Genomic DNA, 21,041 nt, shown 5'->3' on the forward strand with positions numbered 1-21,041 from the left:
TGTGATCCAGCTCCAAAGCTTTGGGGTTAGACTCTGCGTCTGGACCCCGTGCGGACCTCAGCCCTTCCCGTCTAGCCCCCCTCCCTGCTACTTTCCTGCCTCCATCAGAAGTCGGGACTCAAGAGGGAGGCTGGTGTTGCCGTGGTCACCTTGAAATGAATGTAGGGCCACAGCTCAGGGCATCTACACCACAATGGCCTCAACTCCCTGAACACCAGGGCCCTAGAATACCCACAGTGCCTCTGCTTCTTTAGGCCTGACTTGTCCCAGAAGCCATGGGGCCATTCTGTTCCACTAGCCTGTCTTAGGCTGGGGTGCACGGGGCCAACTTGAATAAGGGGGGTGGGAATTTCCCCAGTTATTTGCCCTATTTATGTGGTGTATAGCTTCCCCATTACCACCTGCCTATCCAAGGGCTGGGCCCCAAGTCCCATCCCTTGGGTGCCCCATCTCCCCTAACCCCCCCCCCCCCGTGCCGGGAACTGTTAAATCGGAAAGGGCCTTCCTGGTTTGAAGAAAGAAATCTTTATTAATCTTAATAATAATACTGTTAATTTGAATGGTCACACCGTGGAAGCATACAGAATGGTAAGAAAGGAAGCCTGGGGCTCGGCTGCAGTCCTGGGAGGGGCTGGGAGGAGGGGTCCGAGCTGCTGCGGGAAAAGGGTCCGAAACAGCAGAAGGCAAGGGGCTCTGTACAGAGGACAGAGCCGGAGGCAGGCGCGGGGCTATGTACAACAGGAATAGAAAAGGAGGGTTCCGTTTCCATAGCTTCTGTGGCTGATGCTGGATAGAAAGTGAGGTGATTTATTTCGAGGTGTCATGAGACAGTGGTGCCGCGTCGGGAGCCTTGGTTTCTGTTAATTTTTTGCTGTTAACCCTACTCCACCTATCCCTGCCTTGCCCAGGGGCTTCTCGATACCTCTTCCCTGTTCCATCCTCTGGGCCTGCTGCTTTCCTCTGACTCCCTTACTTCACCTGCTCAGGGAGCAAATGGGCTGCAGCCCAGCCGGCCTCCATTGTGGCAGGGCCAGCCCAGACCTTCCCCATCCCTTGTCTTTCCCATGGGTCCTGCTCTGACTGTGGCCCTCCAGACCCATAGCACCTTGGCTCCCAACCTCGAGGTGCAGCCTGGGGCTGGCCCGTCTCATTCCCCACTCCCCAGCAGAACCGAGCCTACAGATGGAGTGGAAAGAAGGGCTGGGTCCTAGCAGACAGCGGAGGCTGGCCTTCGAGCCCACAGCGCCTCCTTCTGGGAGGCTGCCACAACAAACAACACTGTGCCCGAGGGCCCACCTGTCCACGTTCACAGCGTGAGGACTGCGTCCCCACTGGCTGGGCTTTCTTTGTTCTCTGTAGCCGGAAGCTTTCTCACATAGGGGAGCGGAGCATGGGGTGCCCCAGAATTCTGGAGCCGTGTCAGCCCTTTGCATCGGGAGTTGGAACCCAGGGCGGCTGGTTGGATAGCTGACGGCACTGGCAGCACATTCAATGAGGCCAGGCTGGAGACCTGGGATGAGTGATAAGCCGCTGGCCCCTAACTGCTCCAGCCCCTTCAGGGCTCAGCAGCCCAAGTCAGCTGGCCGTTCCTTCTCAGGGGCCTGGTCCACCCTAGGAACCCCCTATCTGGGGAGCAGGGTGGGAAAGGAAGACTGGATAGATACCGGAGCCCCCCCGCCCCACACCCACTGGCCACGTTTCCCCTTCAGGTCTTCCCCAGTGCCTGGCCGCGTCCCCACTGCACCGCCAGCCAGGCAAAGCCACTCTCCGGCGCCCCCTGGGGGACGAGCTCCCTCGGTGCGGGTGTACGCCAGACGTGGACTTGGACTTGGTTGGATGCCTCTTGGTTTGGTTGGTATTTTTTTTTTTGTTGTTGTTGTTGCTTGGATCTTAACATCTTTTTTTGTTTTGTTTTTTGTTTTGTGATTTTTTTTGTTTTTTTGTTTTTGCCCTTCATGATCCGAGAAGGAGACGGTGGAAGGTTTCACTACAACAGAAACAGAAAGGAGGGCTTGCAGTTTCCGAGGGGTGGCTGCAGCGTGCTGGGGGGGGGGGGCTTGGGGGGGGGAACGTGACTGTGGTCTGGGGTCCGACCTGAAGCCACACCTCCCCCTAAACCTGCCCCGAGGCCACACACCCCCCAAACCTGCCCATATCCCCACCACAGCTTCTGGAACCACACTACAAGCCAGATCTAAAGTAGGACCATATCTTAGCGATGGGCAGAGCTGGGGCAGATAATGTCTGGATCTAGTAGAGGGCAGGGTATGGCGGAGGAGAGCTGCAAACGTGGAGGCAAGAGAGCAGGGCTCTATTCACAAAGGAGCTAGATGGGGCTTACAGCTTGGGTCACCTTGTGGCCCTGAACCCCCAGAGTGGAGGGATTAGCATCTGCTAGTTTTCTAGGGTTTCAGCCTGACTTCAGCCTGGGACTCTGGGCAGTGGGGCTAGGTAGGCCCCCACAGGCCACAGAGGCACACACATGCTAACCGAGGCTTGGGTGGCTGCAGGGAGGCCAGAGGAAGGAAGCCGATACTGTGTCCCTGGCCTGACCACTGAACCCTTCTCTTTCCTGGAATGGACCTCCATAAACCGTCTGTTGGGTCTTGGGGATGGGTGGGGTGGCTCTGTAGGTCAAGGAAAAATATTCAGAGCCATCAGCAACAGGAGCCCAAGGAGGTGGTCAGACTCAGGGAGGGTCTCCAGATCCACAGGCAATGCAGGGTAAACCTTGGGACAGGGGCATGTTCATGTATGTAAGGAATCCCAGAGCCAGGGTGACCACGGCAGTACTGCACACAGAACAGTGTGCGTGTGACTACTTGGAGAGGAAGGATCATTAGTAAGCTTTAATAGAAATGTTAACTTCAGTTGAGTGGAAGCCTGGATTGGGGATGCAGCTACTCCTTGTGAAAGGTGGGCAGAAGCCCCTCCCATTAGGGGGGATCCTACTGGCTAGGCCTGGAGCTCCTCTGTCAGCCATCAAACCCGGGGTGGCCAGGCCTGCAGGGGCTGGCTGAGGTGACTCTGAGGGAGGCTTGGCCTGGCACTTCTGGAGCCCCGAGGGCCCATGCTGCCCTGAGGCGTGGGCACGGCCCTGACAGGGCACCATGCCGTCCCCCCGGCCTGGCTCCCGCTGTATGCATACCATACCTGAAGTGGCTTGTACAACAACGTCAAGATAGGAAACCAAGGTTCAGACATACAGGAAAACCAGGGTCAGAGACACACACACCAGCATGGGTGGGGTGGGGAGACCAGCTGGCTGGAGGTAAAAATCTATGGACTTTATAGAGTCGCAGAGGGTCAGCTTGCTGGTCGCTGACTGGGAGGGGCGCACTGTCCTCCGGGCGGTTGTGCCTGGTGTTGGGACTGTAGGGTTTGGTTTGGAATAAGCTGTGGTGTGAATGCTGTGAGGGGGGTCTCTTGCTAGTAGGGGGTGAAGCGGCTGTACCCTCCTCGGCAGAGGCTAGCCTGCAACATCAAAGATGAAAAACAGCCAATCAGTACCGTCTTTTGGCATCAGGAGGAAAAATCAAAAAGGAAAAAAAAAATAAGGAAAAGGGAAAGAAAGAAATAGCTAAATCCCGACTTCTTTCCCCCAACGGTATTTCTTTGGGAAGGATGGGCTTCAGGTTGTCATGGCAACCAAGGGGGCCTAGTTCCTCTGTGGTGGTGGTCATGGGGCTGGGAGGGGTGGTCCTCTCTTGCTGACTTTTGTAGCCCAGGCTGGCCTCAAACTCATGATCCTCCTGCCTCTGCCTCCTTCAGCAAATCCTACCGGTGTGCGCCACCACAACCGGCCCTCTCTTGCAGACTTTTATTCTGTCTGTGCCCCTTCTTGGGGCACACTGAGCCCACCGTGCCCTCTGGTGGACAGCATCTAAATGTGATCTCTTTGTAGCTGCCGGACAATCCTGACAGGGTTCCTAGGCTGTAGCTCTGGGGCCACTAGAGCCTGAAGGGCACACCTACTGGTCACAGCTCCTACCCTGCACCTGAGCCTCCCAGAGCTCCCTAGGTTCACCTCTGTGTCCTGCCAGGGAGGTCTGTGGAGTCTCCCACCCCTACCCCCAGGTTTTGCGGGAGATGGGAAGAAGGGAGCAAATCCAGGAACAAAATGTTGGGGAAAGCCCCCGTAGCATTAAAAATTAAACAAACAGGGAAACAAGAGTGCCCGGGGAGCCAGCAGCAGTTTTTGGCTAGCCACGGTCTGGAGGCTGAGCTCTGCAGGCAGTCTGTGGGCCCAGTCCCTGCTCTCTTCCTGTGTGGTTGTGGCACCGTCCTAGCTAGAGCCCCTTCAGGCCCGCTCAGGATGTCTGGGCCTTTAAAAAAAAAAATCAACAAAGACAAAAATTCCAAAGGAATAATCAAAACCAAGGGAGGTAGGAAAAAAAAGATCCATGTTGCCTCTCAGCCCTCTCTTTCTTTACTGCCCCCCCCCAATGTTTTCATCTTTGATGCTGGATGCCAAGCTTAAAACATACAACATCCCTGGGGGTGTGGGCGGCATAGGAAGTAGGTGTTCACTGGACACAGACTGTGGGCACAGAGGGGCCGGGCACACATACACATACATACACATACACACACACACAGACACACCAACCCACCGACTCTCCCACCCTGCTGGGGACCAGATCCTCGGTGTCCCCGGGGCAGGCTGGGAAGAGGTTTTGGTGAGAGGGAGAGAGTTGCTGTGTTTAGCCCCCTGCCAAGTGAGAATGGAACCTGGAGGGGTTAACCAACTCAAGCACTTCACTGGAGGGAGGAATGGGTTACATTTGCCCAAACTGCCAGGCCTCTGGAGCCCCTGCAGAGAGGCTGTACTGATTTCCTTTGCTCTCCTGATACTGGGAATGGAGGAACCTTGACAGGGATAGTGGTCTTTATGCTTCCCAGAGGTGTGGTCACAAGGGAGGATTGGTCCCTCCCTCTCAATAGTTCTTCCCAAGTCTAGGCAGTGGCTAGAGCTCTCGGCCTCTCCCTGCAGCCTCGCCCCGCCCATTATGGGATGGATCTCCTCCTCCTTACTGGAGGCTCTTCTTACCATGGTTCCGATGCTGTAGGTTGCTGTGGGGCCGATGGTATGATGGTAGGGATCAGCAGCCGCATAGACTCTACCATAACTAGGGAAGAGCAGGGAGGGGAGGGTGCAGGAGAGGGGCGGCTGAAGCAGGCACCAGCTGGCCAGCCTCCTTCCCGAAATCCCCCTCCCTCCCCCATGACACCCTCTCAGCTGTCTGACCTTCCTTCCTGTTTGGAAGGAAGTTTCTGGAACTTAGCAGACTACCCCTTCCTTAGGAGCAATGCGTTCTGATTAGTGACAAGGGGTGGAGACTGTCGTTCTTAGAAAATCCATTTGACTCTGCCCTGAGCAAGAACTAAGGGCTAAGATCTGGGGGGGAAAAGGTTTGAAAGAAGAGAGAGATGGAGGTGGGGACCAGGAACGTTATGACCCAAGAGGTGGCACCCTGTCCTAGGTGACCTTCTGCTCACTTGATCTGTGCTGTGACAAGTTCTTTAGAGGACAGGCCTGGGCCATGTATGTCTCGTACATTTTACAAGGTGGGGTAGCAATACTGTATGGAGGGCATGGGTTGGAGGGTCCCACCAACTACTGGAGGATTCTAGCAGCTCCCAGGCCACCAGGGCACATGGACAGGTGTGATAGCTTTCTGTAGACAGATCTACGATATGGCCCGAACGGGAACTCTGAAGCTACCGGTCCAAGTGTAAGGGAAAAGGCACTAGGCTTGGTCTCGGTCGAGGACTGGCTCCTGAGCAAAACAAGGCAGCACAGACTTAATCCTGGGCATGATCACAGCTGACTGGAAGAAGGGCTGGGTGCTCCCAGACACATAAACTGGGCTGTTTCCAGAGGCCAAATGGAGGCATCCCATTGCTTTCCTTGTAAGAGGTCTTGAGAGCTATCAAACCTCTGTCTGGAGAATCAGGTGCTATCTGTTACACGGGCTAGAAGGAAGTGACCAGTCAGGGGCTCGGTTCATGGATCTCTGAGCTGAGTCTGGATTTGTTCCCTTTCCAGATCCTCCCCTCACCAGTCACAGGCCTCCACCCATAGGTCCCGTGGTGGGTGGGGCTTCCTGTCTGTCTGGACCCAACCCACAAAGAACCCTCCATGAGCCCCTGCAGCCTGCTGCTCCTAGCCTTACCTGTCACTGTAGGCTGCGGCGGCAGCTGCTGCTGCTGGCTGAGCATATCTGTAAGCTGCATAGCCTCCCTGCAGGGGAGGTGGGAAGGAGAGATGGCACACGGGTTTAGTGAGGCTCACTCTTGTTGAAGCAGAGCCAGAGATGCTGGAGAGCACAGACCCAGCAGGGCCAGGCCCTTAGGAGGGGCTGCAGACCTCCTCAGGCCTCCTGGGAGGCCTTGCACTCCCACCTGGGTGTAGGGCAGCTTAGGGGGTCCTAAGAACCTGATCTATGGGTCTGATGGGGGGGAGTGTGAGGACTTGACTATTCAACATGAGGTAGGGCTGTCGGTTCCTTCTTTCCTTCTTCCTTCCTACTCTCCGTCCTTCCTTCCTTCCCCTTCCTTCCTTCCCCTTTCCTTCCTTCCTTCCTTCCTCCCTTCCCCTTTCCTTCCTCCCTTCCCCTTTCCTTCCTTCCTCCCTTCCCCTTTCCTTCCTCCCTTCCCCTTTCCTTCTTTCCTTCCTTCCTTCCTTCCCCTTTCCTTCCTCCCTTCCCCTTTCCTTCCTTCCTTCCTTCCTCCCTTCCCCTTTCCTTCCTCCCTTCCCCTTTCCTTCCTCCCTTCCCCTTTCCTTCCTTCCTTCCTTCCTTCCTTCCTTCCTTCCTCCCTTCCCCTTTCCTTCCTCCCTTCCCCTTTCCTTCCTTCTTTCCTTCCTTCCTTCCTTCCCCTTTCCTTCCTCCCTTCCTTCCTTTGTCCCTTCCTTCCTCTCTTCCCTTCCTCCCTTCCCCTTTCCTTCCTCCCTTCCCCTTTCCTTCCTTCCTTCCTCCCTTCCCCTTTCCTTCCTCCCTTCCTCCCTTCCCCTTTCCTTCTTCCCTTCCCCTTTCCTTCCTCCCTTCCCCTTTCCTTCCTCCCTTCCCCTTTCCTTCCTTCCTTCCTTCCTTCCTCCTTCCTTCCTTTGTCCCTTCCTTCCTCTCTTCCTCTCTTTCCTTCCTCCCTTCCTTCCTTTGTCCCTTCCTTCCTCTCTTCCCTTCCTCTCTTCTTCCTTCCTTCCTTCCTTCCTTCCTCCCTTCCCCTTTCCTTCCTCCCTTCCTTCCTCCTTCCTTCCTTTGTCCCTTCCTTCCTCTCTTCCTCTTTCCTTCCTCTCTTCCCCTTTCCTTCCTTCTTTCCTTCCTTCCTTTCTTCCTTCCTTCCCTCCTTTCTTCCTTCCTCCCTTCCTCAAAGCCATTTGTAATTTCAGTGCATAGTAATGGGCACTGATTGTATCTCTGGCAGCATGCTGTTCCTGGCCCACACTAAGTGCTCACAGACCCACCCACGGCCCAGCCACATCTTGAACGCTGACAGTCATAGGAAACCCACAGGTGATTCTGGACAGTCTGGAATACCAGGAAGGATGAAGGGGCCCTGGAAGGGATTCGTTCAGACAATGCCTTAGCCTTGGGCAGTGGAGAGTTAGCTACAGAGAGCTGCCCAGGGCCAAGGCACAGTCAGGTTTGTTCTGTGGGACGCTCACAGAGGTGTCAGAGCCACAGAAAGTGATGAGAACAGTTTCAAAGGGAGTTGGACGCATAGAACCTCACCCAGAGAGAATGAGCGCCTCAGGCCTGCCTCTGTTCTCTCTCAGGGCCTCCACATCAGGCAAGAGTGTTCTCAGATGGTGCTCTTAGTACGGCTAGGAATGGGAGAGGGCCACTGGCTGTCCCTCATATAACCCCTGTCACAAGGAACAGGGTGCCGTAGGCTTACAGGGCTCCTGGGGCAGCCATTAGCGACGGCTGAGGTAAGGATGGAGTACCCAAACTGAGGTGTGCTGGCGTCTCTAGAGATGCCATGGGCCTATGTGCGCTGGTGCATGAGCGCCGAGTCCACAGGGCGTAAGGGCAGACGGACTTCTCATGGACAAAAACAGAATATGCTGGGCTTGTCCTTTCCCTCCCCAGGGCTACACTTACATAAATCTCAGCACCATAAAATCCATCCTGATACACGACCCTGGAAGCAAACGGACAAGAGAGTGGTGGGAACGCTGGAGAGGTGGGGTAGGCCGGCTCCGGTGTCTGCTGAGGAGGGAGGGGGCACGGTGCCAGCCCCGCCCACGGGACTGGCATTTTAACAAGCGTTTGCTCCAGTGCCCTGTTTGGTATAACAATAGAGTAACACCCTTGCTGGTCAGCTCCTTTCTCCCAGAACCCAGGGGCCCATCAGCCCGCTCCTGCTGCTGTCCTCCCTTCCCCCCTAGGCAGCTGTCCCCTTTAGCAGTAGAGGGCAGGACCCCAGGGAAGGGACCAAAGAGAGCTCCCAGGAGGCACACGCCCCATTTAACATTCAGATGACATGGCGCTGATGGCCCCTCAGAGGCCAGCCAGCCCTGGAGGTGTCCCCCATGCTGGAGTACTGATGACACAGGCAGTTGCAGCTCTGGGTTCTGAGGTCCCCACCATCTGTCCTGCCCCACAGTCCTGGGAGGGCTGCTGAGCCCCCTTAACTGCTTGGGGCTGCCTCCCACGAACCCTGACTTTCCTTCAGCTTCCCCTAATGGGTACTCACGCTCCGTAAGTTGGAATGGGGGGCGGAGGTGGTGCAGCTCGAAATGTATTATACACAGCACGGCCCCGGCCCCGCAGGTGCGCACCCCGATAGGCGACGGCGGTGCCCGTGGTGGGGTAGGGGAAACTGGTCACTGCAGAAAGGGGCACAAGAGAGTGGGAGAGGGGAAGCGAAGAGAGGGCCAAGGCTTACAGTCCCACTTGTCCCACCCGCCCCATCCCACCTGTTCCTGTCCTCCCCACTGCATTACCTGCATAGAATTCGGGCCCATAGACTGCTCCTACCACAGGGTTTAGCTTCCAGCCTAGAACAAAAAGAACACAACCGCTGGCCTCCCACACACATTGCCGCCTCTCCTTATGCCTGGGACCTCCAAAGGCAGCAGGTAGGTAGGCCTACAGGGACACCTCTGCAAATGGTAGGACCCCATCCAGGAATGGGCGGAGAAGGTGGGCCATTGACCTGGGTCCCCCTCCCCATCTACAGCCACCTGTTACAGGAGGAACAGCCAGCAACCCTACTCTGGTGTTCTTAGGTTCTCCCTGCACTGTGACTTCCCCCAGCTTGCTCCTGGGCACCCTTGTCCCGGGGCATCAGAAGCTTGGAGTACAAGGGAAAGGGGAGAGACAACTTGAAAACATCTGTATCCAGGGCTGGGACAAAGGATTCACCTCCTGCCCGAAATCTCCCTGCTGCCCTGAGGTTCCTGGGGCTCTCTCTTCCCTGAGTGATGGGTCCCACCCTCTGCACTCTCATCCCAAGTCTTTCTGTTGGGTTGCTGGGGAAGAGGGGAGGAAGGCCATTGGATTGAAGAGAAGAATAGTGACAGGGTCAGCAAGATGGCTCGGTGAGTAAAGGAGCTTGCCACTAAATCTGGTGACCAGAGTTCAAATCCCTGGGCCTACGTGGTGGAAGGAGAGAAGCAACTCTTGCAAGTTATTCTCTGATCTCCATACATACTATGATATACTTACACACACACACACACACACACACACACACACACACACACAGAGACACAGACACAGACACAGACACATACACACAGACACAGACACAGACACAGACACACACACACACACACACACACACACACACACACCCCACTAAATAAAATGTTAAAAGAAGGGGGCTGGAGAGATGGCTCAGTGGTTAAGAGCACTGACTGCTCTTCCAGAGGTTCTGAGTTCAATTCCCAGCAACCACATGGTGGCTCACAACCATCTGTAATAGGATCTGATGCCTTCTTCTGGTGCGTCTGAAGACAGCGACAGTCTACTCACATACATGAAATAAATAATAAATAACTCTTTTTAAAAAATGTTAAAAGAAGAAGAATGGTGGTTGATAGGTCTTGTGTACCATAAATACTGTACTAACTCCTGAGGGACTCATTATGCACCAGGGCAGGTGTTACAACCCCCCCCCCCCGTTTCACACTCGGAGACAGACTGGCAATGTGTGTGTGTGTGTGTGTGTATGTATATGTGTTTCTGTATGTGTGTGTGTGTCCATGTGTGTTTTTGTGTATATGTGTGTGTGCATGTGTGTGTGTGTGTATGGTATGTCTGTGTGTGTGTCTGTATGTGTATATGTGTGTGTATTTATGTGTGTTTGTGTGTGTGTGTGTGTGTGTGTGTGTGATTGGTTTCTCCCCGGGACTCTGCACTCCTGCCTGTCCCTTCTTGCAGGTGGGCAGACCTCTTCCCAACTGGGACTTGGGAGCAAAGCCCGGATCCCTGGGGCCTGCAGAGGTAGAGGCCAGCTGGATCGCAGTGGACTCCGCACAGGTCAGACGGTAGCTGGAGAAGGATTAGCTCACCCTCCTCCTTCACTCTGGTCATCTCGTTGCATGCATGCCCGAGCCACTGGCCAGTCGGCAAGAGGGTGGCAATGGACTGTAGCAGACTGTACCCGGAAGCCCCACGGGAGGACAGGTAACAGGTGACATCTATCCTTCACCACCCTCAGTCTGCTAGCATCCCACCTTGTGTCTAATCTGGAATCTTCCACATAGCTAAGGCTAGTAGGGAGGAAATCTGGGACGTCTACCCTAAGATGTCCTCTAAGATCTCATCAGAGCAAAGCCTTGGGGCTGGGCTGGGTCCCACCTTCCCTAGGGAAGAGGAGAGTCAGGGGTTGCATCCTGTTTCAGGGGCCCTGGGCACTTTGGCCTGTCTGTTCTGGCTGTCTGAGAATGTCTACTTGCTTGCTGGCTGTGCTTCAGTTGAACCCCACAGGTTAACAGAGGCAACCTGAGGACCCACCCGGAAGGCCATTCCTGCAGGTAGGGCACCAGGTAAAACATGGGGAGCTTGCTTCCTGCCCTGGGGACCCCAAGCCCCCAATAATGAACTTCAGAGTACTCAGAGTTAAAGTTCTCACGAGCCGATGCCCCCTCCTGGCCGTGCCACAGCGAGCCCAGGGCTGTCCCTCTGAAGCGCCCCGACTCTTGCTTGGCAAATGGAGGCTCTGGAGCACAAATCTCCTACAGAGGGATGAGCAGAGCTTCCTGCCTCTCTCACTTCAGCATCAGTACCCTGAGGAGCCAGCCAGAAACAATGCTGACTGGGGCTGGGTTTATCCTGTGCAAGCATTCTTCAAACTGTGGTTCTTCTCAGAGGGAAGAGTGCAAAGGGGGCTCTAGCTGTACGTCCCACAGGTCTCCCCCCCCCGTGCCAGAGCGGGTCTCCTCAGCATGGGTGGCTGACCTTGGAGGCAGACTTTCTAGTGGATACCATGACTGCTCCTAGGACCTAATCTAGGGTCCGGAAGGTTGTTTGAGATGCCCGTGGCTCTCATGTTGCAGATGTCCACATTGGCTAGATCATTGTGTCCATTTACTCCAGGTTACAGAACCAGGAGCCTGTGACTCAGGCACACCGCACGGTCCAGGCTCGAGTTCTCAGGCCACTAGAACACCCAGCTCTTAAAGAACAGGGTTTTATCAATGGGGTGAAGATGTAGTGGCTGACTGGGATGCTGAGGGGTCAGGCACGGCACGTCCTTCACTCTCGTGAGGGCTTCCCCCACAGTGACCACTCCTCAGTCACATTGCCCACACATCCCACATCCTGTCCGCCTCAAGCTTACCCTTTTACCTCCTACGCTAGTCACCAGTTAGCAGCCAGCCGCTAACCATGACATGCAAGGGACTCTGGTAAATCCAGGGCACCTTCACGTTCTCAGAACTTGGAGAACCAATTCCTTGCAAAAGTGGGGAGAGGAAATTGTTGGCACTCAGTTCTAAGCTGGAACTGGCCAGAGTCCCCATCTGTTCTAGTTAGCAGGTTTCCTGCCCCCCAAGCTCCCTCCCCTGACTTGACACAGTCTGCAATCATCTGGGAAGAGGGAACCTTAAGTGAGAAAATGACCCCATCACATCAGCCTGTGGGACATTTTTCGTGATTAATTCTTGATGTGGAAGGGCCCAGCTCACTGTGAGTGGCACCACCCCAGGCAGGAGGTGGTCCTGGACAGTATGAGAAAGCAGGCTGAATAAGCCAGGCTGAGCAAGCCAGTAAGCAGCACTCCCCCATGGCCTCTGCTTCAGCTCCTCCCTCCAGATTCCTGCTTGAATCTCTGCCTTGACTTCCCGCAGCCATAGACTGTGATCAGTCAAATAAACCCTTTCTTCCTCAAGTTGTTCTTGGTCGTAGATATTTAATGTAGCAAGAGGAACCCCAATGAATACATTGTATCACCTGATCTCTGCCTGACTGTGCACCAGCTCTGCCCATTCTGTTGCCTCAGACTCTTGGCACTAGAAATTCACCCACCTCTGCAGAAAACCATCTCTAAGGACAAGGGCAGCTGAGATGGGTTCCCTCCTCCCTCCATGCAATGGTGGGTCACTGTGTTGTCTACAGGCAAGTTACCAACTGCACCATATCCTCACCCCCCAAGATTCCTCTTTTCGGATGCAAAGACTGGGGTTCAGAGGTGCTGGAAGTTTGACTGAGGCCCCTGGACCCTCCTCGCCTGTCCTGTGTACGGGTATTGCGAGAATGAGGACAACACACCAGACCACAGAGCCCTCTACCCTCGACTCTTCTCTCCCAGCATCACACTTGTTGCCTGTCTGTATGGCCGCTGAGAGGTGTTGACATTTGGAAAAACTCAGGGGCTCTGACTGGAGACACCGGCTATTATGCGAGTGGGGAGGGTGACCCCAGGTGTCCCTCTTAGCTGGCCATGCCTCTCTGACAGGACAGACGTGGGAAATCTGGGATACCAGGTAGGGATAATGACTGAGCACACAGGAAGGCTGGCCTTTTGCTGCCTCAGTTTCCCCAGGTTCTGCCCCAGCCCCTAAAGCATGCTGGGAAAACTTGCGCTCTTACCATTGGCATATGGGTTCCCAGGCTTCTTATTGGTCATGACCCGGGCCGTGGCATTATTGACCTGTCCGGAGATAGAGAGGAAGGGTGAGCGCGTCAGCCTCATAGTAGGCCCTCAGCCACCCTGGCCTTACCCTTGGGGTGTGGCCTTTGGGAAGGAAGGCCACCGAGGCTCCTAAGCTGTTTCTAGCTGGGCCCAGGACCCGTGCTCACGCTAGTGCTTTACATGAAGCAGTTCCAATCAGGAGAGCCCAACACTACTGGTACGCTGAGGCCCTCTGAGATAGCCCCAGGCTGGCTGGCAGGCCAGGTTCCAGGGTACTCTCTTCCAGGTAACTGCTAAGGCTATGTGTGTTCCAGATCAACATTCCAACCACCATTGAACAAGCATCCGGTTTCCCAGGGCAGGGTCTCTGACCACTCTCTGTAGCATAGAATTTAAGGGTGGGGCCACTGGGGGGGACAAGGTGTGTGAGGGAAGCATGAGAAAGGCAGACCCAGGGACTGGGTCCTGCTTTCCAGACAGGTAAGGCCTGCCCAGGTTGCCTGGGAGTGGTGGGGGTGGGGCAGTGACACAGAAGACAGAGGTGGCCCCTGTGGAAGCGAGGGAGGCAGGAGTGGGTCAGGCAGTGCCTGAGGAAGAGGTCTGGGCCATATCCTCCTCTGTACTGTGTGAGACTGCGTGAGCCTGTTGTGAGAGGCCTGGGCAGTGAGCGGGGTCAGGAATCTTAGAACCCCTCAGTTCCTATGGTTGTAGGCCCCTCTGTAGCTGTTGCCTCTTCTGCTTCAGGCATGCTGGGGGAGCCCAGTTCTGGACCCCAAAGCCACGCTGAGGAATCAACAGGGAGGAAACGGGCAGAAGTGGGGTATCTGGGTGACCCCCCTCGTCTCTGCTCACTGCTAGCCTCACCTCTGCTTTGAGATTCCACAAGGCTGCAGCTGAGGCTGCCTGAGGAGTGGACCCTCTTTGCCTGGGACAGGCAGGGCTGCCTACAGTGCTGGAGATCACCTGGCCTCACATGTTTCCTGGGGCCCCTTTGTGTGTGGGTAGGGATGGGACTCCTCCACGGAGCCTCATGCTGACAGGAGCTAGGCTCAGCCAAAAGATGACTGTGGGAGGTCGTCCTCTGGGACAGCTCCTCCTCCAGTCAGAGGCCTCTGTCGGGCTCTTGGTAGGGTGGGCAGCAGCCACCAGGCTGGTGGGGGGCCCAGGGGTGGGGCATGCTGTCCATGACCTCCCTGCCCTGCTACGCCGCACACTTATCTGAGCACCTCAATTTTCCGTCCCTCTACGATCGTCCCATTCAGCTTCTCCCGGGCTCGGTCAGCATCTGAGCTAGTTTCAAAAGTTACAAACCCAAAACCCTGTGAGCAGAGGAGGACAGACAGGAGAAGACAGGATGAGAAGAGGGAAGGAAAGGTGGGGGAGGGGTGGAGGGAGGGAGAGAGAGGGGGCAAGTCAGGTGAGTGAAGGACAGCCCCCAGTGTCAGAAGTCTGTCTTGGTGCCAGCACTAGGAGATCGTACTGGGGGGCAGGGGTGGCCCCAGGCATGGGCAGCTGGTAGCCCAGCCTGAGACCAGCCCGCACTCACCATGTGGGACACCTCCCAGGAAGACGGGCCAAAGAGATGCTAACCTGGCCAGGGGGGCCGTGCCTGCTACTGTAACCCGACCTTGGGGTGAGAGGCTGAGGCTGGGCTCCGTGGGGAAACAGTCCTCCTAGGCTGAGGCTGGGCTCCGTGGGGAAACAGTCCTCCCCACCTTTGCTCTGGGAGCCCAGGTTGTGTGTGTGTGTCTTCCTGGAGAGGGGAGCGGAGCTTATCTTTGCTGGGTGCCCTCCCGATCTACAGAACCTGTAGCCCCTCCCACAAGCCTCCTGGCTCTAAGGGTGAGTGGATGGATGGGCTTGGGGACCCAGGCCCGGGGCCGGGGCTGGGGGGCTCTGGGATGCAAGCAGGAGGTCCTGGCAGCTCAAAAGAGGAGAAGCAGCCTGGCAGCAACGACAGACAGCTGGGGGCGGGGGCAGAAGAGCAGGGAGTACAAGCACCCGTGTGGCTCAGGGGTCCTCGGGCGGGCGGGCGAGCGAGCGAGCGGGCGCGAAGCTCTCCAGGAAGGAAACGCACATTTCACACGTTAGCCTGGCGGGACCTACAGCCGGCGCGCTGTAATGGTGGCGGCCTCTGTGCGGCACCCACCTTGGAGCCCCGCTCGTTAAAAATGATCTCCACGTCTAAAATTTTCCCGAATTGCTGCAGAGATAGAGAGAGGAGGGGTGGAAGACAGGAGAAAGAGGTTATGACAGCGTAGCCTTACCCATTCACTCCCAAGACGCCACCAGGCTTAGATAAAGAGGACCCCAGGGACGCCCTCCCCCTCTTCCTCTGGAGGCTTTTGCTTTTCTTAAGGGCCATGCGTCATTGCACCGGGATCCCCTTGGGCCTTGGCCTTGGCCTTGGGATGGAATGCCCAAGGTGTTAGAGCTAACCTCAATCTGCTGACAGACAGGCCTTTTCCAGAATAGGCGTGTGGAGAGGGGAAGGTAATGAGCTGGGGCTGGGAAACGGCAGTAGATATGACAGATCAGGACCCTTGATTGGGAGGAAGCTTCAGGCCCCTCTGACATGGGGAAGAGAGTGGAAGCTGGCAAGCTGAAGGAAGATGTTGGAGTAATGGGACCCGGAAGGCCGGGGTTAGGACTAGGTGGGCGGAGCCGGGGGGTGGGGGAGGGAGAAGGATCCTGATACACTGGCCCCTGGGACTTGTGTGTTGGGTCCCAGGTTTCCTGCCAGAATACAGGGTTCTGGCTCTGGCCCATCCCTTCCGGCCCTCTGGCCAGCTTGTAGTCTCCATGATCAGTCTTATCTCCCTCCCTCAGTGGTATGCGAGACCGTGAACCTGTGACCCGTATCTCCAAACAATACCAGCAAGATCCTTATCCCGTAGCCTCCTGGGCCAGCAGCTGATGAGGGCTCCCCTCATCTTACACATTCCTGAGACAGGGCAAGAGGGCCTGGAGGGCCAGGTAGCTATAGGGCCCTTATCTGCAGGTACTGAGAGGAGGGGAACCCTTTACCTAGTTCTAGAACCCAGAAACAGTACACTTGGGCTCCGCTAGGACCCTGTGAGTTAAGAGCAGGTTGAACATTAAGCCAGTGATTACCTAGCATCAACCGCTTAACTTAAGGCACCCAGGCTCAGAGTGCTCTGAATAAGAGGGCATGATAACCTCATCATCTGAAGGTTCACTGACGTAGTGAAACCCACCCCAAGATCGGGGTGCAATTCTAGGGTGACACAGGGCTGCTCAGAGGCACCACTGTGTGAGAAAGACTGAAGAGAGGGTTGAGGATTACTCAGGGTCCAGGGTGCCTCTTGTGGATTAGAGGGAGCCAATGCTAGGCAGAGCAAGGATGGAGAGAGAGAGAAGGAGCAGAGGCAGGCTACATCGTTCTCTGTAGCCAGAGCAGGAGCTCAGGGAGCTGTACCACGTTCCTCCACCCCAGCCTTCTTCTTTATGGTAGCCCCACCTCCCGTGGACACCAGACCTTGACCTGGTGCTCGGGTCTGAAGTAAGCCTCCAGGGCAGCCTAGTGGTGGGGTTGCCCTGACTGGAGCCCAGCAGTGCAAAATCTAGGGCAACACCCAGAGCACCTGGGAAGGGAACCACTGCCTTCTTGGTTCTAATCTGTTGTATTTGCAAGATGCCTCCTGGGGAGCCAGGAAGAGGGGAGTCTTGTCAGACACACAGGCAAGGCTGAGGCTGTGTAAGGCCAGGAGGCTGGGCTGTCCTTCCAGGTACTTTTTGCTGTGAAGCAGTAATCTGCCTCCAGGTAGGCTTTGGAGAGCCGGAGGGGACTCTGTGGCCCCTTTGGGAAAAGGCTGCAGGGGGGTAGTGTGCAGATTTCTGGCAGAGGACCAGGTGATCACTTGAATCTTAATAGGCAGACTTCATCAACCCCCTACTCTCAGCTTAGGTAACCCCCATTGTGCCCTGCTAAGGAATCAGGGCTGGGAGTCCTCTGGGGAGACTTCTGCAATGGCGGGGTGGGGTGTGCACACTCACCCCGAACATTTGCCGCAGGTCGGGGTCCCTGAACCGGAAGGGGATGTTGGAGACATGTAGTCGTTTGGGCTGCTGCTTCTCCGTGGGGTCGGAAGGGTGGAGTTGCTGGCTATCTGTCTGTGCTGCTTCATCTGCCTGCTGTGGAAAGAAGACTAGTGGTAAGGTAGTCCTGCACAGAGTGTGGGCCGCCCGTTCCCTGCACACTGTGAGGGCTCACCCGTTCCAGCACACTGTGTGGCCTCACCTGTTCCCTGCACACAGTGTGGGCTCACCCGTTCCCTGCACACTGTGAGGGCTTACCTGTTCCCTGCACACTGTGTGGGCTCACCCGTTTCCTGTAGATGACTGTGGGGGTCCACTCATTCCCTCCAACCCTGCTTTTCCCACCCTGGGCCAGCGATCCCAATAAAAGCTGGGTACACAATTCTCAAGGTTCATAGGGCAACCGGAGGCCCCACCTTCAAGCCTTTGCCGTCCTGATGAACCACATTTCTCCTGCCAGACCAGGTTAAGTGGTCCTTGGCTGGGTCTGCTATGAGCTCCCTCAGCACAAAACTCTCTACCGAGTTCCACCCTCCATGGCCTCTTAGCCCCAGACTGCCATTGCTCTCAAAGACGTTCTGGGAGTGGGGGGCCTTCTGTTGTCACACTCGGGTTGGTTTCACAACTGGCTCCCTGGGTATGGTTGTCTGCAGGGTGCTGCTATATCAGTCCATGTATTCCCAAGGCTCCTTCTTATCTGGCCATTCTGTGTCCGTCAGAACCCCCGGGGGATTGCTCTAATGATTAGGGCGAGCCTCACACAGTCTGTCCTCATTTAGACTGACTAACTGTCCTTACTGGCTGGCAGGCAGTTTGAAAGGACTCAGTTTAAGCCCACCATCCTGTAGTTCATGTAGGAGGACTGGGAGCCCAGAGGCAGCATGCTTAAACACTCGCTCAGCCTGTGTAAATGTCCTCAGTGAGGTTTGCCTTCAGTCTGGCTCACCCTCAGCTTCGTCCCCTGATACAAACTGACCAGCACTTCCTCTGCACTGGCCGGTGAGTGGGTATCTACACCGAGACAGTGAAGTCCATCTCCTTGGATGCCCAGACCTAAGGTTTTCATGTTCACAGCCAGCTCACACACCACCAGTCTCTCTAGCTCTCCACTCCCTAAAGCCTCAGTGTCCAGGACAGGAGCTCTGAGGTGGCACACACAGGGGGTGGATGCCCCAGCTCCCGCCCTCAAAGAGTTCCTTCTCTTCCTGCTGCTCCAGTTCTTCTAGAGGGACTGAACTCCATGCAGCATGGCAACACCAGGCCAAGAACACACCCTCTAGTGGCTGTCCTCTAATCCCAATGCCCCATGGCCCCTCAGGTTTTAGGGATCAGCTCCCAAATCTGTCCACTGATCTCGGAGGCTTCCTGGGGGTAAAGATGGGCACATCACTGGGGGGGGCACAGAGGTAAGGGTCGTGGTTGGGGTTTTCATTGTGTAGTTGCCTAAGGAGCAGAGGCAGCTGCTGGGAGGCTGATGGGAGAGAAACACAGGTCCCTTCCCATGGGCTTCCAGGAAACACTGGTGTTCTCAGGCTATCTCAGTCGGTGCTCTTCAAGGAGTGTTGACAGGTATGGGTGTCCTGGAGGCAGGAAGGCTAATGTGCGTGGGTCTGTGCTGTGGCTGAAAAAAGATGGAGCCCAAATGGACAGTCTCTGCCAGACCACACTAAGTCTAAGTAGCAAGGGGTGGGCCTTTGGGCTTCAGTTGGAGTGGCTTTCTGGCCTCCCCTGTCTCCTTTGAGTCCCTTACATTCTAGTGTTCAGCCAAGAGGCCTCTGACCTGGCTTCTGGCAGGAAGCACCCTAGGTGACCAGAACAGAAGGCCCCGGTGACGGTTCCCAGAGACCCCCTGTGGGCAGCTGTGGTGGGGTTGGGAGACTTGCAGAGAGAGCTGCAGAGTTTACGTCCACATGTCCTCTAGCGGCAACTCTACCTTGTTGGACCGGGAGGTTAATACACGGTGCAGCTGTAAACATGGGGCCCTTTTCCTCTCCCCGACTCAAGTGGACAGCCCCACGACCTGTGTCAGCAGATCAGCAACCTGTGTCCGAACAATTTTGGTAAATGCTTGTCTTCTGAGCCCCACGTATGGAGTTGTAGGTACGACCTGGCCTCCTTCGGTGCTCCTGAGAGACGAAGCCTCTGGCTTGTTAAGCCATTTTTTAAAAAACACTACCCAGAAGCCCTGTGAAAGTAGCTGGGCTTGGGCAGGGAGACATAGGTAGCGGGAACAGCCACAGTGGGCAGGAGTGGGTGGTTTGCTCCACCCCTGCGGGGAAACACAGGACAGCAGGCTGTCTATGTAGGAGCTGACTGGCTCTCCAGGGGTGCACTGGGGCACCTGAAGGAGCTCTGTCTCCCCCAGTTCCATGGCTGTCTAGTTCCACGGCTGTCTTCTTTGCTCTTAGTATTAGTGCAAAAAGTGAATGTCGGCTAGACTCTGAAGGGATGGCTGTGCCACGGACAAAGGTAAAACACCCCAAGAAGCCTGTGATTACTGAGGCCCACAGCAGGTGTAGGTCCCTCCTTCTCCTTCTCTGTGGGAATCCATATAGCAGGCAGCTGCAGGTGTCTCTCTCTACTAATTAAGTCATCTTCATCTTGGATGGGAGGAATCCAGCCTGGTTAGGGGCCTGTAATGTCCGCTTCTGACCAGCAGAGGGAAGCAACGAGCACCGCCAGGTGGCCACTCTAGCTCAGGAATCCCTAAGAAAGCTGACCAGAGAGGGGGTCCACAAGATCGCACTACTAAAGCTGGGGTGTCGAAGCGTCTTTGTCTCCCCCACACTACTCAGCAGAGTACAGCAGCAAGTAAACGGGCTCAGCACCTACAAAATTGTAAGGTGCGCTGAGAAATTCCGTAGGCGTAATTGCACACCTCAGGGCATCTTCTTTCTACCAGGGTGGTGCTGGTGGCCTGGCTGACCCTTCTGTCTGAGAAGAGGATCTGTGCCCGGCTCCACCCTGTCCTGCCCAGGTCTTTGCTTGCAGTCCTCAGACGTAGAGAAGAAACAGCCACCAGGACCCCCGATGTCTCCCAGGATGTTCGTGGGTTTTAGTGTCTCTCTAGTACTGTGTCAAGCCCGGCCATCACAGACCCTTTGCTCCCCACCTCTGTGCATTCAAGGCTGGGTACCAGCTCCTGGGGGCTTAGGCAATGTTGAGAATTCTGACTCCCTTTGCCCAGCCCTGCCGATCTCCACACAGAGGAGTGGTAAGTCACCCAGATAGGACAGACAGAGGAGTCCTAGGAGGACCGTGGGTAACAGAACACCCCGGCTACCCTGTTACCAGCCCAGAGGTAAGTTTGGCTGAGGTGGCATAAGTTAAACTGGCCATTGGGATTTCACTCGGCAGCCTCTCTCTGTTCCTCCTGCTCCCTCCAGTAGTGAAGCCACTCTGGTAGACAGTAGGCTTTCGGGGAGGGGCTCTCTACCCGTGGCCCCGAGGGGGTCTTTTCTTTGAGTGTCCTTCAGAATCCTGGGCTCCAAACTTCCACTGGATGTCGAGTGACACCCCACGCCTCTGCTGGCTGGCCACACATCACCTGCCTAACTGCACTGACTTGTCCCCCATAAGTTGGTGAGCCATCTATCGCACCAAAGAGTGACTGCGTCCAGGTTCAAGGGCCGACACCTTTAACCTTCTTTCTTTCCTTCTCATGCCTGCTTTTACCGACCTTTGGGAGCCAAGGAGCCAGGGATCCAAGGCTTTAGTTACTGATGGAAGAAAGAAGTCACTTTATGCCCCTCCGCCCAGAGACACCTCTTGCCTGCTCCTCCTTGTCACTTTCAAGTGTGCAAATGTGCAAACGCTGCAGGATATGTGAGCACGTAGTTAACCCCAAGATTATGAACTGGGAAAACCTTGTCATGGTGTGACTCAGCCTTCCTACC

The 21,041-nt window shown here is 55.7% G+C and overlaps 1 protein-coding gene across 13 annotated transcripts in view; it reads right to left on the minus strand.

Moving 5' to 3' along the window:
- Window positions 1–506: 506 nt before the first annotated feature.
- Rbfox3 (RNA binding fox-1 homolog 3) overlaps window positions 507–21,041 on the minus strand; it is a 436,924-nt gene continuing 416,389 nt past the window's right edge. For 4 of the 13 annotated variants that reach the window (XM_063268786.1, XM_063268787.1, XM_063268785.1 and 1 more), the window contains 7 exons: window positions 17,104–17,241; window positions 15,236–15,289; window positions 14,313–14,405; window positions 13,044–13,104; window positions 8,951–9,004; window positions 8,701–8,833; window positions 7,149–8,286 (listed from right to left, as the gene is read on the minus strand). In XM_063268786.1, the coding sequence (XP_063124856.1) occupies window positions 7,896–8,286; window positions 8,701–8,833; window positions 8,951–9,004; window positions 13,044–13,104; window positions 14,313–14,405; window positions 15,236–15,289; window positions 17,104–17,241 (924 nt within the window). In that variant the 3' untranslated portion in view covers window positions 7,149–7,895. 13 annotated transcript variants of the gene reach the window in all.

The sequence above is a fragment of the Rattus norvegicus genome, chromosome 10 (genome assembly GCF_036323735.1).
Source record: "Rattus norvegicus strain BN/NHsdMcwi chromosome 10, GRCr8, whole genome shotgun sequence".
NCBI lineage: Eukaryota > Metazoa > Chordata > Mammalia > Rodentia > Muridae > Rattus > Rattus norvegicus.